This window comes from Furipterus horrens, unplaced genomic scaffold, assembly GCF_987537825.1.
Source record: "Furipterus horrens unplaced genomic scaffold, mFurHor1.1.pri manual_scaffold_2, whole genome shotgun sequence".
NCBI classification, from domain to species: domain Eukaryota; kingdom Metazoa; phylum Chordata; class Mammalia; order Chiroptera; family Furipteridae; genus Furipterus; species Furipterus horrens.
In genome coordinates, this window is record NW_028327172.1 from 111,524,261 (window position 1) to 111,548,471 (window position 24,211).

The 24,211-nt window shown below is 38.4% G+C and overlaps 1 protein-coding gene across 1 annotated transcript in view; it reads right to left on the bottom strand.

Annotated features, from left to right (window-relative positions):
* The window catches only part of HPGDS (hematopoietic prostaglandin D synthase), a 58,199-nt gene that overhangs the window by 27,172 nt on the left and 6,816 nt on the right, over positions 1–24,211 (bottom strand). The window contains exons 2-4 of the mRNA XM_090266307.1: positions 18,628–18,769; positions 14,974–15,066; positions 1,640–1,749 (exon numbers count right to left, since the gene is read on the bottom strand). Coding sequence (XP_090122433.1) covers positions 1,640–1,749; positions 14,974–15,066; positions 18,628–18,760 — 336 coding nt within the window. The 5' untranslated portion in view covers positions 18,761–18,769. The remainder of the gene's footprint in view (positions 1–1,639; positions 1,750–14,973; positions 15,067–18,627; positions 18,770–24,211) is intronic.

A 24,211-nucleotide genomic window follows, 5' to 3' on the forward strand; every position in this document is an offset into this window, starting at 1 on the left:
TTTTTCACTTGGGCCATATTTATTTGCCTCCTCAATTTGGCAGCCTCCATGTGTTTGTTTCTGTGCATTAGGTGGATCTTCTTTGACTCTGTGTTTTGGTAGTGTGGTCTAATGTAAGAGGTGTCCTGTAGGGTCCAGTGGTGCAGCCTCCCCCATCATCCAAGCTGGGTACTCAAGGTGCATCCTTCATGTGAGCTGAGTACATTCTCCTCTTGTAGTTGAGTCTTAATCGCTGTTGGTAGATGAATAGGAGGGATTTACCCAGGAAAGTCAACTGCAAGGTCTGGCTGTTACCAACTGACCACCAACCTTCGCCCTTCATGCAGGATCAGCAGGGTGGTGGTGGTCCAACATGGTCTGTAGCTGTCCACTGTGTGTGTTGGCCCTGGGATTCCTGAGTGGTGGAAGCCAAGGTCAGCCCCCATTTGTGTTTGCCTGGGGCACCCAGCCTGAGCTGTAAAGCAATCTGAGATGGCTGCTACTTGTGTTGGGCTTGGAGATTTCCAGGTGAAGCCAATCCATGAATCTAAGTTGGCTGCTGGTAGTGCTAGGCCTGGAACTCACGGAGGCCAGCTGTTGCTTATTTGATAGGATTAAGAAGTCATGAAGCATAAGCCAAGACCAACCATTCATATGGCAAAGAAGCTTGGGTGGGCCCATAAATTGGGTGGGGTGAAATCTGTGGGCATTTCCAAAGTGGGTCAAACAGTGATAGCCAGGTTGATGGAGTTTCAGATATGGCACCAGCTTGCTGGCTCTGTATGGGGAGGGTTTTGAAAAGAGGCAATGTCATTGCTTGTCTTGGTGCCAGACACTTCAGTTTCTCCCTGTATACCACTGGTGCCTTTCAAGCTGTTACCCTGGTGCTGGGGCTCAGAGGGAGTGGGTCTGAGTAGGTGAGTTCATGTATGTGTTCTTTAAGAGGAACTTCTTGGGGTTCCAGCAGTTTCTTCTGCCAACTCAACCCCTGCTGCTTTTTGTAGCCAGCAGTTGTGAGGACTTATCTTCCTGTCACTGGAACCATGGGCTGGGGAGCCTGGTGTGGGGCCGGGACCCTTTGCTCCTGAGATATCCCTCCCAAGTTCTTATCCACCACATGTATATGAGATACCAGCCCATTTCCTGTCTGTGCCCCTCCTACCTGTCTCAATGGATGTGGTTTCTTTAATTCCAACATTGTCAGACTTCCATTTAACTCAATAGCTGATAGTTCTGGCTAATGGTTATTCTATATTTTAGTTGTAATTTTGATGTGGTTGTGTGAAGAGATGAGCCCTGTCTGTCTATGATGCCCTCTAACAACAAATCATCTAAATTCTTATTACTGTAATGAGAAGCCCACAGAATCTAAAATTAGTGAATCAAAGAAAGCCATTTTACATATCCTATAGAAGTATAGAGATATGAGAATCCTAAAGAAATAGCTAAAACAGTTAAAATCAGGATTGTATCTTAGGGGCTATTGTGGAGAGTTTAGGAAGAGAATCACTGTACTTTGTTTTAAACTTTTAAATATAATTTGACATCTTAAAACTATAGGTTTGTCTAACTTTGATTAAAAGGGTCTTAAAAAGCACCTAACATAATGTCTGGCAAGTGGATATGATAAACAACAGTAATAGCAAATTGATCACATTACTTTTACATCTTGTTTTTTCTCAGCCCAAGGAAAACGTGACATGAAATCATCCAATGTGTCCACAATAGCATCAACTTGACATTGTTCCAGTTCTGTTTTTCCAGCCAAATCTGTAGAATAGAGAGAGGCCATTTTATGCTCACAAATATGTTCAACTTAATATACCATACTAAAACATTAATTTTTAAGTAGGCAAAATACTGATATGGCTCAAAAATTCAAAACAATATGAAACAGTATACAATGAAGACAAACTTCCAGTTCTTCCCCTACCTACTACCACATTTTTATTAGCTTTTTAAATTTTTTTATTGTTTCTTTATGAAAATAAGAATAATATCCCACTCAATTTGTGCCTCTCTCATTTGCCCTATAAATTTTTTTTTATAAGTCACTTAAGGGCATCCTTGCTATTTTACCAGCTCATGGGATTCCCTTAAGTAGAAGTACCACAATTTATTTACCCTCTACTGATTAGGTTTGTTTCCAATGTTTTGCAAATACAAGAAATACCAGAATAAATAACCTGTATATATATTTTCATTTACCATACTTTGTCAAAGAGTTATTTTCATTTTTGCAGACAGTTTTTGTCAAGAGCATTTGTTCCTAGCAACTATTAAGTTTAAAATAATAGAGATGAGTTTTTTTCTTCTTTTTTCTTACCATTCATTGATTATCATTTTGCTAAGAAATCTTTGGTCTTCCTAAATATTTTCTCACTGATGTGAATTTAAAATTCTTCAGTGTGGGAGAATCTAAAATAGATTGCTTTTATACAGTTGTGTGTATATACTAACAATTAAGACACTATATACTGACAATAAGTGAATTGTATATAAATCACACTTCAGCAAAGCTGTTAAAGGGAAAGAAATGCTTTAGTGTTTTAGGGTCCTTCTGTAAATTCTATATTTTGTGTGTGTAATATAAAGAGGCTGATCCTTTTTATGACCTTGAAAGTCCTTCCAAATACATCATAGATTCTCTTCACCCATTTTCATTCTCACTTAAATGTCCATGCTCAAGGCTTTGCCTATCAATTTTATGCAGAAGACTCCTTCTCAACACTTTTAGTTCTAAAGTCCAGGTGCATAGGCTCAGTTTCCCTTTGGATAGTGTGCTGTGTATCCTTTTGGCCTCTGAACTTACTTTAACAAGTCCCAAAGTGGAATCATCACATCTTACCTTAAACCAGCTCTTCCTTCTTCATTCATTCAACATGTAATTACTGGGCCCCAACTGTAGATCAATCCCAATTGGGGCTATAGCAGTGAATAAAAGAGATAAACTCCTTGTCTGAGTGTTACTTATGGCTGACTGGTGAAGACATGCATTGAAAAGGGTATTGCTAGCCAAGAAACTCCCTTCCTTCCTTCCTTCCAGAGAAGAAGAGGGGAAGGAGGAGAAGGAAGAAGAAGTAGGAGAATGACAAACCATGTCCAAGGTGTCATATGCCTGGGTCTTACTCTCTTGTTCAAACAGCATGCCCTCCACATGCCAGTATCTATCTTCTAGTCCATATGATGATTCTGTTTCCACAACATTTCTCATTTTTTCCACACTCCTTCTTCTTTCCTGTTGTTGTATGAACTATTTTAATGACATCCAAATGTGCATCCCTCAGTCATGCCACTCAAATACAAAGTATGGCCAGAATAATCTTCCCAAACTCATAAGTATAGTTATGTAGCCTTCTGGATAAAAACTTACAAATGAAGTCAAGCAGAGAAAGATCAACAATGTATGATCTCACTTACCTGTAGAATCCAAAAAACAAAACTAAACAAAATACCCCAACTCATCAATACAGAGAAAAGATTGGTAATTGCCAGAGGCAAGGGGGTAGGTGAAGTGTAGGATGGGTGAAATTGGTAAAACTAGTCAAAGGAACAAACTTCCAGCTATAAGATAAGTAAGTCCTGGAGATATAATGTACAACATGGTGACTATAGTAAATAATACTGTATTATATAGCATGGGCAACAGCAGACCCTCCATATTTCCCTGCCCAGGCTCTGTAGCTTCAGCGTCATCGCAAGATGTCGATTCAACACGGGAGGAGACAGATACCATGTCACTCCCGAGTCGGACTGCACAGCCATCCTCGGCGGTGCAGATAGACTCTTGAGAAGCTACACCATCGTCTCTCGAGACGGACGGCTGCCGACGACGACGATATAGTTGAAAGTTGATGAGAGAATACATCTTAAAAGTTCTTATCCCAAGAAATATTTGTAATTATGTGTGGTGATGGACGTTAACTATATTTATTGTGGTGATCATTTATCAATATATAAATGTATAGAATCATCATTTTATATACCTGAAACTAATATAATGTTAAAAATCACTTATATCTCAATTTTAAAAACCTACAATTGCTTAAAAAATGACATCCATATTCTGAATCTTTCATACCAGATCCTAATTTAGTTTTCTATCTCTTTCTACTACTCCACTCTGCAAATTCAAAGAGTTCTTTGTCTTATGCCACATTCTCCCTGCCTGGAAAGTTCTATCCCAGAGATTCTCAAAGTGAAGTCCATGGACTAGCTGCATGCATGAGCATCATGGAGAAAATTGTTAAGAATGCAAACTTTTGGGCCCTACTCCAGGACTATTGAATCACAATCTCTGAAGTCAAGCCTGGACATTCTGTGTTTTAAGAGTCTCCAGATTATTCTGATGCACATAACATTTGAGAAACACTGCCTAAGTCCAAGTCTTCCTTTTGAAATTCTAGGTATCTTTTAAGCTCCACTCAAATGTCATTTTCACTTCAAAGTCAAATTTCCATAAGGTCAGAAGTAATCTCCATCTCTTCTAAACGTTCAAAGATTTATTTGTTGAAATATGTGTTAGTGCACAGAAATTTTTATTTTTTTAACATACACACATTACTTTGATTCAAAAATACACATCTAGTTATTATGATCTATTTTATTTGTGAGCTAACCATGTGTCTATGGCTTGGATCATAGCGGTTGTGGCGGGGATCGAGGGTTATAGGTTTGAGAGCAGGGCATGGTGATTCTACAGATTGATTAGAAAGGAAAAGACTTTAAAAGAAGTTAAACATAGCTTTATACTCAAAAAGAACATTAGGGAATTATGAGGGGAGAGAAAAGACAAGAGAGTGTAAAATGGGAGAAAGGGCTTCAGGCAAATACAAGAACCAACAGTTTCATTTCTCTTTTTCAATGCATGGGTGCAGGTACTAACAAAGCAATCCTGAGCCAACAACCCACTAAGATGCCTCAGATAGCACTCAGTGGAAGAAAAAAACCAGCCTTTTTCACTTTTCCAGTGTGAATAGGATGGAGAACATCGAGGTCATGATTTAAATAGTGTAAGAAATTTCAAACTCTATATGCCTTATATATTTCCTATTAATTGTCTCTGATAACTTATGACACACATGCTAGCAAGAATGGTTTCAGACATACTTACCCGATTTTTTTAACTAAATTCCAATATAAATTTGGGAGCAAGGAGGTATGTGGCAGGAAGGGTAGTCAGCAATATAAAATAAAATTAATTGTCTATGAAATTCATGGAAAGTTAAATCAGGATAGAGATCCAAGATGGCAGAGGAGTAAGTGGAAGCTACACTAACCTCCTCCAAGGACCAATAGCCAGCTGAGCACTAGCTGGAGAGAAGCCTTATAACCAAGGAAATAGGAAAAAAACACTTCAGCCCAATGTGACTGGTAGGGAGTGTGGAGGCATAAGAGGGCTGGCTGGACTCCCATGGGTGGCAGCTGAAGTTACAAAGAGATATTTTGGGGGCTGGGTGGTTCCCCCTGAAAAGTGTGGGATCTAAACCCCAAGTTGGGCTCTGCAGCCTACAGCAAGAGACCCGGGAAAGGAACACATATAACATCTGGCTGGGAAAAGCAGCAGGGTTTCTATCTGCCAGGGAGAGATGGTTAGAGACAAAGAGAGCCTCTTAAAGGGCCAGCACACAAAATTTCATTTACAACCACTTACCCTGAGCTCCACCAGAGGCATGACAGAGTGGACTAGAGATACATGAGGAGAGTCTGGGGCTGATGGCTTTGGAAAGAGAAATGAAGGAACAGCCACCAGGATTTATGCACTGAGTCATCCCACATACTGTGCAGAGGTCCTCTTTCTCAGTCAGAGCACTACCCTCCAAAAGACATCAGCCTGGGGGGAAGAAATAGCCCTGCCTGCAGGAATTACTCTGTTCCACCCTGTAAATCTTGAGTCTGGCTGCAGATTACAGCTTGAGTCTATAGCCTTGATTAACTTTAACAACTAAGGTAGATCTTTGAGACTTGAGCTGACCCTCCCTTGAGCCTGGTGTTGGCAAAAGCCAGCCTTAGTATACAGCCTGCTTCCTTCAGCACACAAACAGGCCCAGCAGAGGGAGGCACATGCTGTGGATTGCTGATAAGTCTGAAACAGGTTGCCCAGGGCCAGTCACAAGCATTGTCTGACAAAGGTCTGCACCACAGTCTTTTCATATCACCCTAATGCATGTAGACACAAATACAAAGAAGCAGCCAAAATGGGAAGACAAAGAAACAAACTGCAAATAAAAGAGAAGAAGGATTCTCCAGAAGAAGAACTAGATGAAATGGAGGCAAGCAATTTATCAGGTAAAGAGTTTATAGTAATGATCATAAGGATACTCAACAGCATGAAAAAAGACATAAAAACCATAAAAAAGGACCAGTCATAAATAAAGAATATACTATCTGAAATAAATAATACACTGGAAAGAATAAACAGTAGGCTAGATAAAGCAGAGGGTAGTATCAGTGATTTGTAAGACAAGGTAGAAAAAACACCCAAGAGTAGCAGCAAGTTAAAAAAAAAAGTTTTTTTTAAACAAGGAGAGCTAAAGAGATATTTTGGACAACATGAAGCATAACAACATCCACATCATGAGAATACCAGAAGGAGAAAATAGTGAGCAAGGGATTGAGATCCTTTTTAAGAAATAATGACCAAAAACTTTCCTGATCAGGTGAAGGGAAAAGACACAAAAATCTAGGATGTTCAGAGAAGTTGGACCCCAAAATGGCTACACTGAGACATACCATAATTAAAATGGCAAGTCTTAAAGACAAGGACAGAATCCTAAAAGCTGCAAGAGAAAAGCAGGTAGTTACCTACCAAAGAGCACCAATTAGACTGTCATTTCATATCTCAACAGAAACATTTCAGGCCAGAAGAGAGTGGCATAATATATTCAAGGTGATGAAAAGCAAGGACCTACAACCAAGGCTACTTTACCCAGCAAGGCTATCATTTAAAATAAAAATAAAAGAAGCTTCCCAGAGAAGAAAAATGGAGTTTGTTAACACCAAACCAGTACTGCAACAAATTTAAAGGGTTTGCTTTAAAAGAAGGAGAAAAAGATAAAACAAAAAAAAAAAAAAGAAAAACAGAGGAAAACAGTCTAACAGTAAAATGGCACTAAATACATATCTATCAATAAATGGCTTAAACGCTCCAACCAAAAAACATAGGGTAGCTGAATGGATAAGAAAATAAGAACCATATATATGCTGCCTCTAAGAAATCCACCTCATATCAAAAGATACACACAAAATAAAAGGGATGGAAAAAGATATTTCATGCAAATAAAGGGGAAAAAAGCTGGGGTAACAACACTTATATCTGACAAAATAGACTTTAAAACAAGGGCTATAGTAAGAGACAGAGGACACTACATAATGATAAAGGGAACAATCCAGCAAGAAGATATAACCCTAGTAAACATTTACACACCCAGCATAGGAGCTTCTAAATACGTGAAGCAAATCTTAATGGACATAAAGGGAGACATTGACAGTAATACAGTCATAGTTGGGGATTTTAATACCCCATTGACTTCAATGGATACATCTTCCAGACAGAAAATCAACAAAGAGACAGTGACCTTAAATAGCATATTATATCAAGTGGATTTAATTAATACCTTCAGAGCATTTCACCCCAAAGCAGCATAATACACATAGTTTTCAAGTGCACATGGAACATTTTCTAGGATAGACCATATGTTAGGACACAAAACAAGTCTTGATAAATTTTAGAAGATTGAAATTATTTCAAGCATCTTCTCTGACCACAATGCAAAGAAACCAAAAATCAATCACAAGAAGAACACTGAAAAGCACAAAAGACATGGGAGCTAAATAAAATGTTATTAAAACAATTAATGGATAAAAAATGAGGTCATGGAAGAAATCAAAAGATACCTTGAAACAAATAAAAATGAGAACACACCAATCTAAAATCTGTGAAACAAAGGGGAAGCAATACTAAGAGGAAAATTTATAGCATTGCAGGCCTATCTCAGAAAACAAGAAAAGGTTCAAACAATCTAACTCTACACTTAAAGGAATTTGAAAAAAGAACAACAGTCAAAGCCCAAGGTGAGCAGAAGGAAGGAAATAATAAAGATCAGAGGAGAAATAAATGAAATAGAGTCTTAAAATATGATACAAAAAAGTCAATGAATCCAAGAGCTGGTTCTTTGAAAAAATAAACAAGATTGACAAACCTTTATCCAGACTCATCAAGAAAAAAAGAGAACTAACTAAATAAAATCAGAAATAAAATAAGAGAAATAACAACTGACACCAAATAAAGTACAAAGATCTGTAAGAAAATAGTTTGAACAACTATATGCCAACAAACTAGACAACCTGAATGAAATGGATAAATTTCTAGAAACGTACGATCTTCTGAAACTAAATCAGGAAGAATCAGAGAATCTAAACAGACAGATTGCACCTAGTGAAGGTGAAGCAGTAACAAAAAAAAAAAAAAAAAAAAAAAAAAAAACTCCCAACCTATGAAAGCCCTGGAGCAGATGGCTTTGTAGGTGAATTTTACCGAACATTCTGGGAAAATAACACTTCTCCTCAAACTATTTCAAAAAATTCAAGAGGAAGGAAGTCTTCCAAGCTCATTTTACGAGGCCAGCACTATCCTAATTCCAAAACCAGATAAAGACACTATAGAAAACCAAAATTATAGGCCAATATCCATGATGAACATGGACACTAAAATCCTCAAGAAAATATTAGCAAACTGAATACAGCAATGCAGCAAAAAGATCATATACCATGATCAAGTGGGATTTGTTCTGGAAATGCAAGGCTGGTATAACTGTCACATGTTAATAAATATGATTCACTACATAAACAAAATGAAGGATAAAATCCACATGATCATATCAATAGATGCAGAAAAACGCATTTGATAAAATCCGATACCCACTTATGATAAAAAAAAAAAAAAGAAAAGAAAAGAACCTCTCAGCAAAGTAAGAACAGAAGGAACATACCTAAATATGATAAAGGCCATATAAGGCAAACCCACTGCCAACATCATACTCAATGAACATAAACTATAAACTTTCCCCTTGAGATTCGGAACAAGACAGGGATGCCTGCTTTCACCTCTCTTATTCAACATAGTACTGGAAGCCTTAGTCAGAGCAATTACACACACACACACACACACACACACACAGGCATCCAAATTGGAAAGTAAGAAGTAAAACTGTCTTATTTGCAGATGACATGATACTATACATAGAGAACCTGAAGATTCCACCAAGAAACTACTAGAACTATTGAGTGAATTCAACAAAGTATCAGGATACAAAATTAATATCCAGAAATCAGTTGCATTTTTACATGCCAATAACAAACAGAAAGGGAATTTAAGAAAACAACTCCATTCACAATTGCTTAAAAAGAATAAAATACCTGGATATAAACCTAATGAAGGAGGCTAAAGATCTGTACTCAGAAAATTACAGGCCACTGAAGAAAGAAATTAAAGATGATACAAATAAGTGGAAGCACATACCATGTTCATGGATAGGAAGAATTAACATTAATAAAATGTCCATACTACCCAAAGCAATCTATAGATTCAACACAATTCCTTTCAAGATTCCAATGATGTATTTCACAGAACTAGTACAAATATTTCAAAAACTTACATGGAACCACAGAAAGCCCCACATAGCAATAGCAATCCTGAGAAAGAAGAACAAAATTGGAGGAATCATGCTACCTAATATCAAACTATACTGTAAGACCATAGTAATCAAAACAGCATTGTACTGGCATACAGACACACAGGTCAATGGAACAGGATAGAGAGCCCAAAAATAAACCCTCATTATATAGCCAATTAACATTCAACAGAGGAAGCAAGTGCATACAGTGGGCTAACAATATTTTATTCAATAATTGGTGTTAGTGCTGGGAGAATTGAACAGATATGTGCAGAGAAATAAAACTAGACCACCTTCTTACACCACACAAAATAATAAATTCAAAAGTGGATTAAAGACTTAAATGTTAGATCCCAAACCATAAAAATTGTTGAAGAAATCATAGGCTGCAAAATCTCGGACATTGCTCGTAAAAATATTTTATTGAATATATATCCCCAAGCAAGGAAAACAAAAGAAAAAATAAACAGAGCCTACATCAAACTAAAGTTTTTGCACAGTAAAAGAAATTATCAACAAGATAAAAAGACAATCCACTGAATGGGGAGAATACATTTGCCAGTACATCTTATAAGGGGTTAATATCCAAAATTTATAAAGAACTCACAAACTCAACACCATAAAAACAAACAACCCAATCAAAAAAATGGGCAAAGGACCTGAATAGACACTTCTCCAAAGAGGACATACAGATGGCCCATAGACATGAAAAGATGCTCAATGGCACTAATCATCAGAGAGATGCAAATTAAAACCACAATGAGGTATCACCTCACACCTGTCAGAATGGCCATCATCAATAAAACAACAAACCACAAGTGCTGGCAAGGATGTGGAGAAAGGGGAATCCTTTTGCACTATTGGTGGGAATGCAGATTGGGTCAGCCACTGTGGAAAACATTATGGAGATACCGTAAAAAATTAAAAATGGATCTACCTTCTGACCCAGTGATCCTACTTGTGGCAATATATCTGAAGGAAACCAAAACACTAATTTGAAACAACGTGTTCATTGCAGCGTTATTTACAATTGCCAAGATACGGAAGCAGCCCAAGTGTCCATCAGTAGATGAGTCGATAAAACAACTATGGGGCATTTACACACTGGAATGCTACTCAGCTGTTGAAGAAAAATTTACCCTTTATGACAGTATGGATGAGCCCGGAGAATATTATGCTAAGTGTAATAACCCAGTCAGTAAAAGACAAATACCATCTGATTTCACTCATATGTGGAATCTAATGAACACTTGAACTAAAAAGCAAAGTACAGACAGATTCATAGATAGAGCAGGATGACAGCTAAAGTGGGGAGAGGTTAGGGGTGGAAGGATTGAACAAAAAGGAAAAAGGACTCATGAACATGGACGACAATGAGGTGATTGCGGGGGAAAGGGGGTATCAGGGGACTAAATGGTTTTGGAAAAAAATAAACTTTCAGAAACAAATGAAAAATAAGAGAGATGTTTATGAACCAAAACATAAAAAAACACATGGGAAAAAACCTGCATTGACACAGGTAAAGTGTAACTCATAATTCAGCCTAGGGGTCAACCTGTGTTACACAACATGTGTCCCAGTAGACAACCCACCAAGGCCTGTGAGTTGCCCAGTGGGCTACATCTACTCCCTTCTCACCACCTCTTCCCATGGCCCTTCTGTCACCTCTCCCAACCCCTCACTTTCATTCAAGTGCAAACCTTCAGCTGAATATGAATTAGTCCTGACTTCTTTACAACCACATGAAGTACGGCATTTGTTTGGAAGTACTTTTAACTCAGAATGAGTGAGCCCTTTGGACAAGACCCTAACCATCATTTTGAGGGTGTCTGACCCTCCCAACTTTTCTGAGAATTTTTGCACCCAAGGCATGGATGTCTCTGTCACCATGCTTTTATGTTTGAATCACAAGTGTCCACACCCATGACCACCACTGACTGAAACAGGACTGAATGCCTGACTCAGATGAAACAAAATCCACAGGCTTGCCAATGGCCTTTCAGATTCTTGAGAAGGAACTTGAACTAAAAAATCTGAGACCCAGAGCTGGGAGCTGAGTCACCACTGTGGGGCCTGCCTGGAGCTGATCTCAGTCCCACCCTTCCTGCAGTGAAGTTGCTCTTGTTTTCCTTGGATACAATGAGCTGAATTCTCTCCAGAAATCGCATCTAACCTGAGCTACTGTGAGAAGGTCACTCTGACTTCAGAATCAAAAGGATACTGACTAGGCAAGCCACTTTGTTAAACTCCCCATCCCCATTGGGATCAAATGGCCATTCATCATGTGCTTAAATATTATCAAAACAAGAATCTCACTGTCTTGCTGCACAACCCACTTCATATTAGACAGCTCTACTTCTTAGACAGTTCTTGCTTTTTCATCAAAAATGTTCCCTTTTCATTCCAGTTTTGCTGTTCCAGCCATCTTTATTATTTTTTTTTAAATTTATCAGAGTAATGCTTGTTCATGACTTTTAAAAAATAAAACCTTATAGAAACCTTACAGAAATGTTGTAATTCCTTTTTCACATGACAGTCCTTTAATGATTTGAAGATGGTGACCATCCAGGCTTCTTTCTCTGAGCTGGGAGCCCTTAGTTATTTTCTTGTTTCTTACATAGTACATAGTAATTTCATATTTTGTCCAGACGTGATTCTTAGTTGTTCTACACTCTTGTGCAGATAGTACATGAGTCACAAGCGAGTCCAAGATTGAAACTAGAGCACAGGACGATGAATATGATCTCATGAGTATAACCAAGATGTTGTGATGAGACTAAAGTTTGAATATAGACTCAGGAAGGTATTTTAAAAGAGGCAGACCAATGAGGAAGGAGGAGTGTTAAGAAGCTACATGCCTGCTTCAGGACTCCACAAAGCTGAGGGCTTGCATGTTGAGGGCTCGCATGAGGAGTTGTCGCTGAGGGAGAGAATGGGAGAAAGTTGACCAGAGATAAGATATGACAGAAAAGGGTGGGTGGAGCCTTACCTTTAGGGAATTCTGCTCAGACTCCTGCTTACCCACCACCAAGAACACAGCAAGTTCCGGACTTGTCTGGGGGCTGCTTTCCATTCCCAGAAGTGGAAGGGGATTTCTGCTTTGGACCAAGTCCTGACAAAGATGTGGAATGGTGGGGTGGAGTAATTGGGACCACAGAGACTTTGTGACTGGAAGTGAAGTGGCAGCTGACACAGCAAGGCTCTTTCTGCACTTGAAGACAAAGGCATTCAGGAAAGAGACTTTATGAGTAAAGTCAGCTCTTGAATGGAACTTTGGGTCTGATGTGGCAAAATATCCCAATGAGGAAAGGAAGGCAGCGGTGATGAAAGAAATCAATATGTTCACAAATGAATATAGACAGGAACCTGGTTTATATGTTCAGAATTTTAAAATAACAGACATCAAAGTTTGGCCATAGGACACACAATCCAGCATAGGAAAGATAGTTGATTGTCCTGCAGTTGTCATTTCCCTTTAGTAATAACGATAATCTAGGTGGGCCACTGGCCACCTAGCATAAAGACTATGTTTTCCAGCCTTCCTTGCAGCTAGGTGTGTCCATGTGACTAAGGTCTAGTCAGTGGAGTGTGAGTAGAAGTCTGCCTCTGTATGCCCTTAGTGAAGGGGTAAGCAAACTTTTTCTTAAAGGCCCAGAAACTAAATAGGTTTTGTTGGCCATATTACATTATCTCTGTTGCAACTACTCAACTTAGACAGAACTCAAGGAAATGAGAATGTCTATGTTCCAATAAAACTGAGTTTACAAAAACAGGTGGCCAGCACCCCTGTCCCCAGTCCGTTTCACACTTCTTCTCCATGCCAGTTCAATGACAAATGACAAGGTGAGCCCACCTGGACCATGGAGATAAGGGTGACAACCTGGGGATGGGGCAGATACAAATTAGATGGAGCCTGGGCCCATGATGTCTTTTTAGAGCAAGGCTGCCATGTGAGAGAGGAACAATGTCTGTCTGATTTACGTTATTATTTGGGGTCTCTTGTATACACAGACTGACAATGGACAAGAAAAACAAGACAGACAGACAGTCTTTGCCTCTTCCCTGTTGGGTTCCTGATGAACAAATGGGAAATAATTATTAACCAGGGGCCCATCACCTGGTTCTCTGGCATCCCTGGCTCTTTGGTTTATTCCACTGGAGCCCTACCTAGGGCTACTCCCTCTGACAAAGTCCACATCTGAAATATGCCACCCACAGGCCACCAAGATGTAAGAGGAGATAAAGAGTCCTGATATACATATGAGGAGACATGGAGAGAGAGAGCCAGAGGACCAAACTGCAAAGTTTCCCAAATTAGCTTCATGACAGGGAGAGTGAAGACTCCACGCCTCAGGCTCATGGAAACAGGAAATAGAAAACAGGCTGATCTGCTGTGCACAACCTGCTAGTGAGGCCCAGCCCATAATGTGGACGCTAACCAAACAGATCTGTGTTCCCTCCCAATGGGGAACATCAAGGTGGCAGGGGAAGAACATCTTCTTCCCCTGCCACCTGCTAAGTGTTGCAAATTATATTCAGAAAGAACAAAAAAGAGATACCTTCATAAGGACTGCTTGAAACAGATTTCATATCCTTATGCAGGTTATGTTTCTATCTGACTTCTCTCCATATGGACACCTTTTATGTTTTTTCAAGATGGGACTCCTTAGTTCTCAACTATAAGTAAGATGGGCAATAACCAACAGGTCATGGCTGATCATGGGAATGGCACATGGAATGCTAAAAACTCTCCTAGATGTCAGTAAACACCAGGTGTCTGGTGACTGCATGTGCTGAAACCTAGGAAATGGAACTTGGTTAGGCTGAGAAGCTACAGTGTAGGCTGCTTGTCACTCAGCTCCAACTGACAGAGGACATGTTTTCCCCCAAACAAAAAATTTTGGTTTTCTTTCTAAGAAAAAAAGCAAGTCATTCATGAATGGGATGGGAAACTCACTTTATAAACTAAAGATTGCTCTTCTCTCTTGAAACTTACTTTCTCAATAAGATTCTTTTCTACTTCCAGAGACATCACTTGGTTACATCCTAACCAAACTGTTTTTCAAAGCCAATGACTCAGTTAGAGGAGAAATAAACTGTGTTGATGCACACACACACACACACACACACACCACAAAGGAAAACGAAAAGAGTTAAATCAAGACATATGGGACATTTATATTTCTCTAGCATTTGACTCCATTTTTCTTTGCACTGTAGTGTTCAATAATAAAGTTGTTTAATGAATACTGAATATGAATATATATCATGTATTTTCTTTTCTGTTATCAAGAATCTTAAAACACAATAAACATATTACCTGTATTTTTGGTCAAGTATCTCGCTATTGCTAGGCTCTGGTGAAGATAAATTCCATCGACTTCCAAAATGGGGATTTTGCCAAATGGAAGAGCTTAAAACAAAACAAGCAAAGAATCAACTTCCATAATAAAATCAAAAGTCACAATACTTCCATTTTTTTTACTGATAATTGTGAAAACAAAGCATAATTTTACTTTTTAAAACTTTTATTTATTGATTTTTCTTTTTTAAAGAAAGAGAGAGAAACACTGATTTGCTGTTCCACTTATTTATGCATTCATTAATTGATTCTTGTATACGCCCTGACAGGGATGGAACCCACAATCCTGGCATATCAACACAATGCTCTGAGTTATCCAGCCAGGGCTACAAAAAGCATGATTTTAAAATTATGTAATTCTTGAATATTTATTCTAAAAGTGACATTAAGCATCTGCTAATGGAACCTTTACATTTATAAGTTGTTTTCTTTTAAAGAGTTGTTTTTTAGAAGACCTGCTACCAAGTTCATGACAGAACCAGGTTTCAAATCCAGGTTTACAGTGAAACTCTATACTATACAATATTTATCTCATATATTTACATACACCTACTACTTAATTTCTTTTTTAAAAAAACACCTTTTTTTAAAAGCTTCATTAATTTTTAAGGCCTTAATCAGGGGTCACATTAATTATGCTTTAAAATAATAGTCTGAAAATAAGGAGAGTTTGATTTAATGCTGAGTTATGGTAAGAAATTCAGGAAATCATTTTTTTAATTGACCCAGCAATTCCACTGCTGGGAATACACCCTAAGAATCCCAAAACACGAATTCAGAACATGCACCCCTACGTTCATAGCAACGCTATTTACAATAACCAAGATTTGGAAACAATCTAAGTGCCCAACAATAGAGGCGTGGGTAAAAAACCTGTGGTACATTTACACAATGGAATATCATGCAGCAGAAAAAAAGAAGGAATTCCTGCCTTTTGTGACAGCATGAATGGAAATGGAGACTATTACAGTAAGTGAAATAAGTGAGTCAATGAAAGACAAGTACCATATGTTCTCACATAAGAGAAATCTAATGAACAAAATTATCTAATGAGCTAAATAGAACCAGAGGTATGGAATTATGGAATAGACTGACAGCTGTAAGATGGGAGGAGGGAGGTGTGGACTGATTGAAAGAAGATGAAGGGTTAGTCAAAGAACATACATGAAGGACCCATGGCCATAGACAGCAGTGCGGGGATTGACTCTGGAAGTGGAGGTGGGCTGGGTGGATGGGGATGAAGGAGGGAAAAAATGGGACAACTATAATAGCATAAACAATAAAACATTAAAATAAATAATAAAAATAAAACAAATCATTTTTTAAAGATTTTTTTTAAAGATTTTATTTATTTTTTTTAGAGAGAGGAGGGAGGGAGAAAGAGGAGGAGAGAAACATCAATGTGTGGTTGCCTCTCACACGCCCCCAACTGGAGGCCTAGCCTGCAACCCAGGCATGTGCCCTGACTGGGAATCAAACCAGAGACCCTTTGGTTCACAGGCCAGCACTCAATCCACTGAGCCACACCAGCCAGGGCAGAAAATCATTTTTTGATGAGAGACTATTTGAAGTATATTGTAAGGCAGCAAGCATATTTGTACAAACAAAGGACAACTCATAGCAGATATCATATTAATATTTATCTGTAAGTCTTTGTTTTGTTACCTAAACATATTATATTTTTGTCAGAAAGCAATATATGTAATAGAAAAATTCTATACTAAAGATAAATAAAAATAGCATACCACATAATTATAACCATTTTAGTATTTAATTGCTTTCCCATACATATTAAAAAGAAAAGTGTACATAATTGAGATTTTATGCAAAAGATATACATTTTTGTCCTCTTTAAAACAGTTTTGTGTTGGGTTTCTGTTATTTGAAACTATATTGTAGCCATTACAAACTTTAAGATCCCTTTCAATTTTATAAAAATATTAAGAAATGCAGCAATGCCATTTTCAATAACAAAATGAAAGGTAAAACAAGGTATAAGGCATTCTAAACTTATATCTAAAATGTGAAATTTGTTATATGCATTACTTCCACAACTTAAAAACCATCTTGACTTAACTATGTTCACAGAATTCAAAACCTCATATAAAAATTCTGATATTGGAAGAAACATTTGGATATTAATGGAAAGACTCATGAAAACAGAAAATAAAATAGTCTATCCCACCAAAGAAGAATTCTCTGATAAGAAAAAGAGTGATTACAGAGACAATGCTTCCAATAGGAATGTAGCAATATTTATTAATATACCATTTATCCTGGCATTATTGTTGTTGGCATTATCTACTAGTGCAAGAAACTTGGGCCCTAATAATAAACTGACCCATGTCTGAAAATCAGCTCTACCATGCTAGGGCTGTGACCTTAGTAAAATAACCTAAACTCTGTGTGCTTCAGTTATCCCAACTATAAAATAGAAATAATAGTATATTCCATGTAGGCATGCTAGAGAAAGTAAATGAAGTAGAGTCTGTAGAGTATCTACCAAGTGCCAGATAGTCAGTACTCAATAGTTGTTTTCTTCAACTTCATCTTATGTGATTTTGTAGCAATCCTGTCATAAATATGTAAATTTTAGACCTATAATTAATATTTAGTTAGTAGTTCTAGATAACATGGCAAACATCTAGAAGATGACTCACAGCTTACTGAGAACCACACACTGTTGTTTGTTTAATGTAATGATATTTCCAATTCTTCCTCATTGTCCTGAGTGCTAAGGAGCATGTTTTGATAAGGTTACCTGCCCAATTTGTCCATTTGCCCTTTCCGCTGATCAAACAGATCCCAGTTTTGCTTGTGTATCTGCCCCTCTTTCCTATAGTCGCAGGCCTCAACAAAATTGATTCCAATCCCAACTTCAGAGGAGGGTAGATGTTTCTAAGGATCTTCCCATCCCCTTTGCCACTGACTGATTCACAAATGGACACTTGACTCAATTTGAGCCAGTGAGACATGAGAAATTTGCTGAGTTCTTCTGGGAAAGTTTTTCCTCATTCTTCTGGGAACACTTAAGGAAGCAGTTTTCTCTCAGTCTTTCTCACATATCCTCTTCATATTGCTGTTGAGCGTCGTGAGGCAGGAACTGCAGCAAACACGTTGCTACCAGTCTCCTGGTGCCAAAATACAGAGGAGGAAAACGAATGCAGCCTCCTTTGAAACCTGTTCTACTTCTGGATTTTCAATTATGTGATACAATTCATTTCCTTATTATTTAAGCCATTTTGAGTTTGGCTTTCTGCTAGAGCAGCATATCTGATTCACTGACAAAATATAGATATCCATAGCAAGCCCATCCAACTCCAACTGCCAAGAATATTGACTTCAGTATTCCTCCATTTCAGCTCTTGTGACAAAACTTCATATTGGTTTATCTTTATATTCTCTTTCTGTGATGTTTGTATTGTCACCCATTAAAGGAAATTTCCTGGGTCTCATAGCATTTATTTAACTTGCCTGAACTGCTGTTTTTCAATATGCATCTATGTGAGATTAAAATCCTTATTATTATTTTTTTCATTTTCCTGAGGAAAGAAAACATTCTGGAAACACATTTTCCCTTCATTTTCGTCAACTATTATGTGTGCTACTTACTTGGTTTGATGTCAGGCCAATCAGCTTGTTCTATTCTGTGGTCTTCATACTTTACATCCAAATATGCAAATATGTAACGAATAATTTCAGCTCTCCCCCTCATATTAAAATAAGTGAGTTTATAGCTTGGCATTATTTAATTCTGGAAAGAGAAAAGTGGAGAAATTAATTTTACAGCACTCTAGAGATGTTTCAACATTTTTGTTTGGAACATTTTGAAAACTTTACAGCATCTCTTGAGATAACTGGAAATATTAGAAGATATTTCAAAACCAGAATTATAAATCACTATCTCAATAACATATGGGGATGACTTAAATAAGACTATGACTCTCTTTTTAAGAACTAGCCAGAACGTTCCAGTGAAATGACCAAGTTCAATTTTCATTTATAAAATGCCTTCTGAGTAAGAGGGTATCTGTATACTAACCTTTGGAAAGAGTCAAAACTTTTTATTTTAAGATGTTTTTGTTGTTATAGTTATTTGTAAGAGATGGAGTTTGACATTTGATTTGTTGTTTGCTTTACTGACACAGCTGAGTCTGTGAGGACTGCTGAGTAAGGATTGCAAGGGCAGGGTACACACAGCAGGAATGTGAGCCAGCCATGCCAAAATGTGATTCCCTCTCTTTCCTCACCTGTGGCTTTTCCCTCTAGGAGTCAAAGGCTTAGGGAAACACTGCTCTCTTTTCTTTCTTACTGATCCATGCTGCTAGCTTTATTGGGTCGCTTGTACCATAGAAATATACAGTATCTTGGGGACCTCTGTTGGGAAGGGACAATGCTGAACATATTTCTCCATTCCCTTGTTAGAGGAGTGAGGAAGAAAGCAAGCTAACTTTCCTTATACTTCAGACAGTTTTCTAATATGAGTTATATTGGCTAGATGTAGATTATTTTAATTTTGTGAGTTTTCTGTGATTTGTATGTCATTTCCATTGTTTTTAAACAATTCTTTTAAACACTACTACTAGAATGTATTGTAATTTTATAATTAGGCAACTAAGAAAAAAAATCATTTTAAATACAGTTCTTCCATTAGTTGCTGTGTATTTTTGGGCTAGTCAACAAAATCTCACTGAATTTTAAATCCTACTATTTATAGATAAAGATACTAATATATATTTGGGATTTAAAGAGGTAATACATGGAAAGCATTTAGAACAATGCTAAACAGGTAATAGTTATTAGCTATTAATAATAATAATTTTGAACTGGTTCTAAAGTGAAGAATAAATACTGTGAATACAGTATGCTAAAAATAAATAATAATTATAATTACATAAATAAAAATCATAAATAACATTTATTTAAAGTGGCAAGTTTAAATATTTAATTTTCTACTAAGGAAGTCTTCAAAGTTATTAATGGAATATTAGATTAAAAAAAAGTTGAGCCCAAGTCTCAAAGTTCCATCTGAAATCACATCACATAAAAGGTCAAACACAAATCATAAAAATCTAGATTACCAGGTTCACATATCAAATTAATGCATTCATGGTGTCTATCTGTGGAGATGATGATAGAGAAAAATAATAAAATAAGAGGTCTGGTTGCCTATCTAGAGCCCTCAGGATTCAGGAAATGAGGATGTTGGTGATTCTTACTGAATCCATTTCTCTGGGCCCAGATTCTCCATGTCCAGGTGATTCTCCGTGTCCAGTTGTTGTGGACTGGAGGAAGTGCTCCTTGTTAAAAAGAGTCACCCCAGTCATTCTGTGTCCTGTCCCACTCCCACTAGCCAGCCCAGTCCCCACCCAAGTGAAACATGGTACATACCACACATATCAATATGTAGGGAATGTTCTCTGCAGAGAGAAGAATTCACTGGAGTAAAATAACAAATATTCCAAAATGTTCAGCCCTGAATTCCTTTGGGGGAAGAAACATGCATACAGGAAGCTCAAAGTTGGGAAATAAATGAATTGTCCATTAGAACAATGAGAGTATTTTCAAGTCCCTTAGAAATAGTGGGAAAGATATGAGAGTACAAAAATATAAATTAAAAAGGTGAAATAGTGGATTTCCTTCTGAAAAAAAGGAAAGAGTTTGTGTAACTACAATAAAGGAAAAATTCTTATCCAAGAAATAAAAAGTATAGTTGTTACAATTCCTTGATCTATTCTTTAAATCTCAAAAGAATTTTTAAAAATTATTCAGAGTGGGACCAGTGTCATTATTTGTTGCAGTTTCTATTTGAAAAGCATTTTATACAATTTTTAAAAACTCATTTTTGTAAATATATATGAATGACCCATGGACACGGACAATGGTGTGGGGATTACCTGAGGGAGTGGAGGAGTCTGGGTGGAGGGGGGACAAATAGGAAGAAATTGGGACAACTATAATATCATAAACAATAAAATATATTTTTTTAAAAATAGACTTCTGGTCAAGATGGAGGCATACACAGACACGATGCATCTCCCTCCACAACTAAGAAGGAATACAACTACCTCAAAACTAGAAAAACCAGAAGTTCCAGAAAATCAAACTACATGGAAGTCCAGCAAACAATGACACAAGGAAGAAATACTCATTCACACAGATAGGAGGGGCGAAGTCGGGGCAGAGAGAATGTGGTGTGGTGGCAGCAGCAGTGGTGGCAGTGGCAGGCTGGCGGAAAGCGCAGTCACACATTTTCAAAAGTCAGGTGGGACACCTGGGGAGCGTTCCCAGCTCCACACCGGACCTAACAGCTCATAGTCCCAGCACTAAGGAAAATCAGTCCTCATTGCTTCTGACTGTGCAGACCAGTGGGTGTTGGGGTGAAGGCAGAAACTGCCAATCTCTCAGCAGAGTCCACTTGTTTAAAGGGCCCCCACGGTCCTAGAACGTCCACAGACCCACCCACTCTGGAAACGACAGCCAGGGCAACAGCTAGAGGGGTGCCAGTCCCATACGGAAGTGGGAGAAGTGCCTGGAAAAGGGGCGAGTGCTGGACATGCGGCATCGTTCCCTCTTGGACCCCCTTCACCACATACAGTGCCACAACGTGGTGAAACAGGTCGCCCTATACTGACGAATCCCTAAGGCTCTGCCCCTTACAACATAAAAGAAGCGATAGCTCTACCTGGGAAGCAGAGGCAAACAGACACAGGAGCCTGTCAGAATGCGGAGACAGAGAAGTATGGCCCAAAAGGGGGAATGAATCAAGGTTCTAGTGGGAGAACTAAGCAACGAGGAGATAGCCAACCTAACAGATGAGGAGATAGACAATCTAACAGATGCAGAATTCAAAACACTGATGATAAAGATGCTCACAGGCTTTACAAATATGCTTGAGTATGGCAAACGCATAAGAGAAGAAGTGAAGCTGTGCTGAGTGAAACGAAGAAAAATCAACACAAAACCAATGATGAAGGAAAGGAAACCAGGGTTCAAATTAATGATTTGGAACATAAGGAAGAAAAAAACAGTCAACCAGTGCAGAATGAGCAAGCAAGAATTGAAAAAAATGAGGAAAACTTCTCAAATTTTGTGAAGGAGATGGACATAAAGGTCTGGGAAGCAAGAGGGTCCTGGGCGAGCTGGACCCAGAGGAGACCACATCAGGATGCATCATGATTGAGATGCCAAAGGTGAAAGATAAAGAGAGACTCCTGGGGGCAGCAAGAGAGAGGCAGAGGGTTGCCTACAGGTAGGTGCCTATAGGACTATCAGCTGATTTCTCAGAGGACACTTTGCAGGCAGGAAGGGACTGGCAAACAGTATTTAATGTGATGAAAGGCAACCTGCAAACAGGATTACTCTATCCAGCAAAGCTATCATTTGGAATGGAAGGGCAGATGAAGTGGTTCCCAGACAAGGTGAAGCTAAAGGAGTTCATCATCACCAAGCCATTATTATATGAAATGTCAAAGGGACTTTCTTAAGAAAAAGAAGATCAAAACTATGAACACTAAAATGACAACAAACTCACAACTATCAACAACTGAATCTAAAAATAAAAACAAAATCCAACTAAGCAAACCAGAATAGGAACAGAATCATAGGTATGGGAATCATTTGGAGGGTTATCAGCTGGGAACGGGGAGGGGGAGAAATGGGGATATGGTGCAGGGATTGAGAAGCATAATTGATAGGTCAAAGTAGACAGGGGGAAGTTAAGAATAATAAAGTTTGAAACCAAAGAACTTATATGCACGACCCATGGACATGAAGTAAGGGGCGTGGGATATCTGGAGGGAAGGGGGGTGCTGGGTGGAGGAGAGCAAAGGGGGAAAAAATTGGAACTACTGTAACAACATAATCAATAAAATATACTTTAAAAAGAAAAAGAAAGAAATTGACTTTTATTGTCATAGGTCAAAGGTTCCACAGCAATAAAGAAGTTACGTATTTTTCTTATAAATAGTATATGTATCTATAGATTCATATGTCTTCGTTATGGTCGATATTAAAATTTAAGCATAACCGTTTCTCACTTGACCGAATGCCACATAAATGTCAATGTCTAACTCCTGAATCCTGCATGGAAACAAAGGGATTGCTTGTTGTTAATTTGTAACATAATGTTATTTTATATTGTATTTCACTCAAGTAAAGATATTTAGGACTTCTGGCCAAGATGGAGGTGTAGGTAAATACGCTGAGTCTCACTCCACAACTAAGAAGGAATACAGTGATCTCAAAACTAGAGACAAGCAGAAGTTTCTGAAAATCTAGCTGCATGAAAGTCCAACAAACAAAGATATAAAGAAGAACTGCTCATCCAGACAGGTAGGAGGGGCAGAGCAGGAGTGGAGAGGAAGCAGTGTGCTACCAGCAGCAGCAGCATCAACTGGCTAGCAGAAAGTGCAGTCACACATTATAAAAGTCAGGAGGAACACCCAGGGAGCGATCCCAGCCCCAAACCAGACTGCGCAGTTCACTGTTCCAGTACCAAGAAAATAAAGCCTCATTGCTTCTGACTGTGAAAACCAGTAGGGATAGGGGCAGAAGAAGAAACTGCCAGTCTCTCAGCAGAGTCCATTTGTTTAGAGGCCCCCATGGTCCTAGAATATCCACAGACCCACCCACTCTGGTAACAACAGCCAGGGCAACAGCTAAAGGGGTGCCAGTCCAATATGGGAAGCAGAAGTGTCTGGAAAGGGAGCCAGTGCTGAGCAAGAGGTATTGCTCCCTCTCAGACCACTCCCACACATAAATCCCCATAACATGGTGAAAGAGGGCACCCTGTAGGATGAATATCTAAGGCTCTACCCCTAGCAACATAACAGGTGCAACAGCTCTACCCAAGACACAAGCAAACACAGGAGGAAGAGAAATATGGCCCAAAAGAGGGAGAAGAGAAAAGTTCCAGTGGGAGAAATAAGCAAGGAGGAGATAGCCAACCTAACAAATGAGGAGATAGTCAACCTAACGGGTGCAGAGTTCAAAACAGTTGTGATAACAGTACTCACAGACTTGACAGATATGCTCGAGTTACAGCAAACACAGAGGGGAAGAAGTGAAGGTTAAGCTAAGTAAAATGAAGGGAAATCCACATGAAACCAATGGTGAAGGGAAGGATACCAGGGTTCAAATAAATGATTTGGAACATAAAAAAGAAATAAATACAGAATGAGGAAACAAGAATTGA